At 39.8% G+C, this 6,000-nt stretch overlaps 1 protein-coding gene across 10 annotated transcripts in view; it reads right to left on the bottom strand.

The window, feature by feature from the left end:
* Positions 1–6,000, bottom strand: part of mast2 (microtubule associated serine/threonine kinase 2) — a 411,089-nt gene that overhangs the window by 119,484 nt on the left and 285,605 nt on the right. For all 10 annotated transcript variants that reach the window (XM_043699133.1, XM_043699131.1, XM_043699132.1 and 7 more), the window contains one exon: positions 2,218–2,293. In XM_043699133.1, coding sequence (XP_043555068.1) covers positions 2,218–2,293 — 76 coding nt within the window. The remainder of the gene's footprint in view (positions 1–2,217; positions 2,294–6,000) is intronic.

Genomic DNA, 6,000 nt, shown 5'->3' with positions numbered 1-6,000 from the left:
CGACCACGTCGGGGGTGAAATTGCGGTCCTTGAAGAAGGAGGCCATCTGGGATGTGATTTTTTGGAACTGGTCCTCCTGGGAGCAGATGTGGTGGAGTCGAAGGAATTGGGAGAATGGGATGGTGTTTTTACAGGGGGCAGGATGGGAGGTGGTGTAGTCCAGGTAGCTGTGGGAGTCGGTCGGTTTGTAGTAGATGTCCGTGTTGATTCGGTCGCCTGAGATAGAAATAGAAAGGTCGAGGAAGGGGAGGGAGGAATCTGAGACGGTCCAGGTGAATTTGAGGTCGGGGTGGAAGGTGTTGGTAAAGTGGATGAACTGTTCAACCTCCTCGTGGGAGCACGAGGCAGTGCCGATACAGTCATCGATGTAGCGGAGGAAAAGGTGGGGGGTGGTGCCAATGTAACTGCGGAAGATGGACTGTTCCACATATCCTACAAAGATTCTGGATTAGTGGTGCTGGAAGAGCACAGCAGTTCAGGTATCCTACGAAGAGGCAGGCATAGCTGGGGCCCATGCGGGTGCCCATGGCTACTCCTTTTGTTTGGAGGAAATGGGAGGATTGGAAAGAGAAGTTGTTCAGAGTGAAGACCAGTTCAGTCAGTCGAAGGAGGGTGTCAGTGGAAGAGTACTGGTTGGTACGGCGGGAGCAGCTGTACAGGGCCCTGGTGAGACCACTACTACGCACAAGCCAATAACCATTATTATTTTTCCACATTGCTACAACTGTATTGTTTTTCCCAAATAATTTTGACGAATATGAATTTTCCTTCTGTCCCTATTTGATGCTGGGTCGGGGGCGGGGGTGTCAATAAGCTTACCTGGCTAGACGGTTGGTTTGCTATGCACAGTAACGCTGATAGTGCGCATTCAACTCCTACACCAGCTGAGGTTACCTTCTCAACTTCTTCCCTCACTTGGGATGTGGTGACCCTCTATTGAGAGAGCAGCCATATGGTGTGGCAGGACCATGCAACTTGATTTTTACCTTTTAACTAGATGCTAAATGTGTCCAAACATCTTTTCTACCTGCAAGTGCCTTCAGAAGCAGCTCCCCACTGAACAAAGTTTGCTGACAGAAGCAGGTGACCTTCCACAATCGACATCCCTGCTCCCTTTCACCTTTGGGACACACTGGGCTAACCCATTCCATCCCAGTCCCTAGTTGTTCCTGCCCTAGGAAAGTGCAACTGCTTGTATGATCACTATTCACGATAATGGTTATTTGCTTGTGCGTAGTAGTGGTCTCACCAGGGCCCTGTACAGCTGCTCCCGCCGTACCAAAAGACCTGCATGCAGACTACACATAAGTTGGCCCCAGTAGAGTGCGAGACACTCAAAATTGAGCAAAAACATTTAGAGGGATTGCATATTTAAATAAACTTACATATTCAAAACAAATTTAGTGGGAAAATTGATGCTGATCTCAAGAAAGAAAAGTGCTTATACGAGCAGAAGGTGCAGGATAACTGACTGTGTGCCCAGTGGGACAGCTAGCTGTGCTATCTATCTGTTTCTTATTTCTGTTGCTTTTCAGAAAGATCTGCTGCTTCAGTTGGCAGATTTTACTGAGTTGAGTGTTTTCCATTATGAATATTTTCACTCGTGGATGCTGTGCTAAGATCAGAAGGTTTGCAAACAAATTGTCAGGAGCAACAGAGTTAACTAAAATGATCCTTGCAAAAGATTCGAAGATTAAAAGCCATTAAAAGTAACAGCAAGCCGCACACTGACAAACTAATCTGCCTTTAAGTTAGCATGCCTGAATCCCTTTCAGACAATTGGCAATATTTGCAGCTAATCCTAATCCATTTCCAATATGAAGTGGGTCTGGCAGCATCAGCGTGGATGAAAGGTCATCAATCATCAAACTGTTTCTTTCTCCAAAGACGTTGTCAAACCTGCTGAGTATTTCAACAATTCCTGCCTTCATTATTTTATTATCAATGCCACCAAATAAAGTGGGGTAGTTGAAATTAATTTCTGCTCTTGACTGTTCAGAATATTATTTGCATCATTTTGCAAAGATGGGTACATGGTAAACACATCAGCTGCTCACATCTAATGTTGAACAGCTGCAGTAAGCCAGGCAAAAATGTAAACTAATATCCTACCATCAGCTCATTAACTCTGCGTGCAACCTAAGCATGTTCCATGCAACACCTAAACCATCTTGCATGCTATTCTTTTAAAAAAAACACCAGAAGAATAAATCCTACCTTCGAGCTGGTATGAATGAAAAGTGAGCTGCCGCATTTGGAGAAAAATTTCTTGGACTGTCAAGAGGGCTGCTACCTGTTGGCAAATTGAGAACACAACAATGTGAAATTAATGCCAGTTTTAGGTGATGCATTTAAACATGACTATTTATGGTTTCTGAAGTGAGGTCATCCACTAATTAGTCAAAGCAGATGACAGAGATTCTAAGTTCAATTCCCAGATGAGATGGATTTAGTTGGTGTCAGTTCAATTAGCAGTAAAAATTTAAAGTCCATTGGGTTAGAAAGAGAAAATTCTTAAAGGCTCTTACCACTGAACAACTATCCACTGTTCCCAATTGGATTTGCAAGGGCATGGACAGGAATTGAAAATTGAATAGCTGCTGACATAAAATTCTAGCAATGCAATGGAGAGAAAAGTGAATGATGGAATGGTCATAGCATAGAAGAATGCCATTCAGTCTGTTGGCTCTGCTATCTCTATGCAAGTTCCTAGTCTTAGTTCCCTACCTTTTCACCACAGTCCTGCAGCCAATTTCTCTTTAGAAATTCCAGTCTCACCTACAGTCTCGACAGTGTGGTGTGAAATCCCATTCTGTTGCTGACATTTGCTAGGAGAGCCAGGGTAAGATCCAAATGTTGATTCTCTCAAAGGTGCCACTCAGCAGACAGACAGTAACTATGCACAAACCTGAAGCTGCCACAGGGCAGAAAATGGCGACAATAATAGGGAGCCTGGGTGGGCTCAATGGACTATTGTGAAGATGTAAGCCAAGGCAATCAGAATACTACCGCCACTTACCATTTACTTGGCTCAAAATGGAAACCCTAAGAAGCTGACAAAGTTCTGATCTAATTTTCAAATTCTTTCCTGCTCCTTGTATACCTGCAACACCAAGCTTCTTATTGTTTTTTTATTCCTTCACCATGTATGGTCCCTCGTCTAGCCATTACAGTTTTACTCTATTCAGTTCTTATCAACCGCTTTGCTTTAAAAAGCTCCCTAAGGCACATCTCTTCTATTGAGACTTTGGCTTCCCAATCTACCATTTTATTTAAAAACTTCCCTCCTCGTTATCTTCCAATGTTTCACATCTACAGTATAAAGAACTTGGGACATGTTCCATATGGGAATACTACAGAACTATAGATTGGGCTTCAACTCCATTTTCCTGTGCACTCCTCATATCTTTGGATTTCAAGAGACCAAAGGTTTGACTAGCTCGGCCTTAAATGTTTTAAAAGCAAAACACTGTGCATACTGGAAATCTGAAACAAACACAAAGTGCTGGAGAAACTCAGTCGCATCTGTAGAGTGAGAAACAGAATTAACAGCTCTTCATAGATGAAGCATTCACAACTCTCTGGGGTAGAGAATTCCAAACGTTCACAATCCCAGTCCTAAATGATCAGCCACTTATCCTGACAATGTGGCCCTGTGTTTTAGATTCTCAGGTCAGTAGATATAATCTCTCAGCAGCTATCCTCCAAAGCACCTTCAGAATCTTGTCTGTCTCAATGGGATCACTTCTCATTGTTCTGAAATCCTGAGAATGTACTTAAATAGCAATATTACTGCTTTACTAAGTACCTATTACTCCACACATCCATTTGTTAGATCAAATTGTTTGAAGATATTGAGAATAAACATGAAAATTTTAAATTTAATCATGGAAACTATATCTGAAATCTTTACACTTAATATTCGCGTATTCAGGGGATAAACAAGTGATATATGAGTACCACATGGTGGGGGGGCGCGGTGGTTAAGAGGTAAGATGGACTTTTAATCCGTTAGTTATCACATATGTTTAAATTAACTCAGCTGCCACTACTGTATCTTGAGTTCTTGAGTACCTCAAGTTGTTACTAGAATTCATTATAGATAAATGCATTATGAATACATCATGCTGAAAGATTTCATCCTATAGGGATACAGCTATTTCAGCCAATATTGTCTGTGGAGAGAAAGTGGATTCTTCATTCACATGAATATTGCAAGGTGGATTCTTAAAAGTCTTTCTTTTAATTAAATACACATTTATAGAGTTTTTTGTAATGTGATTGAAGGCATGTGATTTATAAATAACATTTTGAAAGTTTAAGTTTAAAACTAGTAGCAAATGGATGCTCGTTACTTTTGTGAAGAGCTTTGAAAAGAAAGATGAGAGACTCTTTTCTTGAATACTGATTTAATTCATTATGGGTAATAGACCAATGATGCAAAATCCACAGAGCCTTAATGAAATTATTCATACTACAGCATTTACAATGTGGGGTGTAAATATTTAAAAGCATGAGCTAGGTTTTGGTTTAGAACACTCAAGGGTTGATATCAGGTTAGAATATACAGACTAAAAGCTTTTAGGGAGCTTTGGGGAGACCTGAAAGGTGTCCGAGACATAATGTAGTTTCTCTCCTAGAGAGAAGTACAAGACAGATCAGAAAAGCACAGTCACCTTTCTGTAAAAGTTTAGCTTGTGAAACTTCCAAACCAGAAGTCTTTCGTAAGAAATGCGCATTTTATTAAAAGACTAAGCTGTCAGTCTTGTGACTATTCATGTAAAACTTCACAGTTCATAAGACTGAACTAGCACAAATAGCCAAGTCAAACCTAAAGGTATGATACAGAAGGGTAATTAAACACTTTATTGCGAAGACACTGGGGAATAGACTTTGTTTCGTTATGTGCTTTTAGATACTTCACACTGTCTCTTTAGTTGGCTTTATTTATTTCCTTTTGTGTAATAAACTTGTGCTTTATTGACAAAAAAAATTGTAGCCTTGGGTGCTGATGTTTCAGTGAATAGTCACTACAAAAAAAATTATCTTTTAGGCTACATTATATTTTGACTTGTCCAGTTGCAACATCAGCTGAAATCATAACAGTAAACAATTCTGATCTGATTAATAAGATTTAAAAAGCCATTAATAAGTTCATAAACAACTTGTATTGTTTTACATTTTAAAAAAGTAGAAACTCATGTCAAAGCTTTTTTGGGGGGTGTGGGATTATCTTTTTCTTTACATAATGGTAGGGTTGACATTATTGCAAAACCCATATATGAACAGCAGTTATTTTGAAACAAAACCAGAGGTTCAGTGTGGTAATCCAGCAAAGAATCAATGCCTTCTGAAGAAGAGGATAGAAAGAAAATTGACAAGGAAAAAACACACATTTAGAAATAAGAAATTGAGAGGGGTAGCTGGGAACTTTAAAAATGTAGCACAAGTCAAATGGTCTGCAATGAAACAAAATAAATTTATGATTATTCATTCAACAAGATCATAATTCATTTACAACTTTGTCATTTATAAATATCTATTTAATCCCTTTTGTGATAATGTAAGGAGTATGAGGAGGATCCATGGGCAATGTTTATATCCTCTAAGTGAGCTGATCTGATCATTTCTTTGTAAATTGCATCTACAAACATAAATTATGCAGAATAACAAGTGACCGGATAGCTGTACTGAGATCTGACATGGTCTCCATAGGTTAAATAGTCTCCTTCTGTGTCACAGAGACAAAATTACATTCCACATCTCCACGAACACATTGCTTGTTTGACAGAGCATAAACTGGGCCAATCTACTTAAATTTGCACTATTTTTGCTGCTCTCAACAATGCTGACAATGATTTGCCTGTCAACCACAGTCAGAACAGTTTCAGATTTAGACACTAGGTGGTGTAGAAATAGTGCAGTGAATTCCCATACCCTGATTTCATCACTTGCAGCCTACCTCCTTGTCTGTACTATAGGCTGTGCCAGAACCACTCA

The sequence above is a fragment of the Chiloscyllium plagiosum genome, chromosome 11 (genome assembly GCF_004010195.1).
Source record: "Chiloscyllium plagiosum isolate BGI_BamShark_2017 chromosome 11, ASM401019v2, whole genome shotgun sequence".
Lineage (NCBI taxonomy): Eukaryota > Metazoa > Chordata > Chondrichthyes > Orectolobiformes > Hemiscylliidae > Chiloscyllium > Chiloscyllium plagiosum.
The sequence above is the reverse complement of the archived record's forward strand: the minus strand, read 5'-3'. Positions and strand labels throughout refer to the sequence as shown.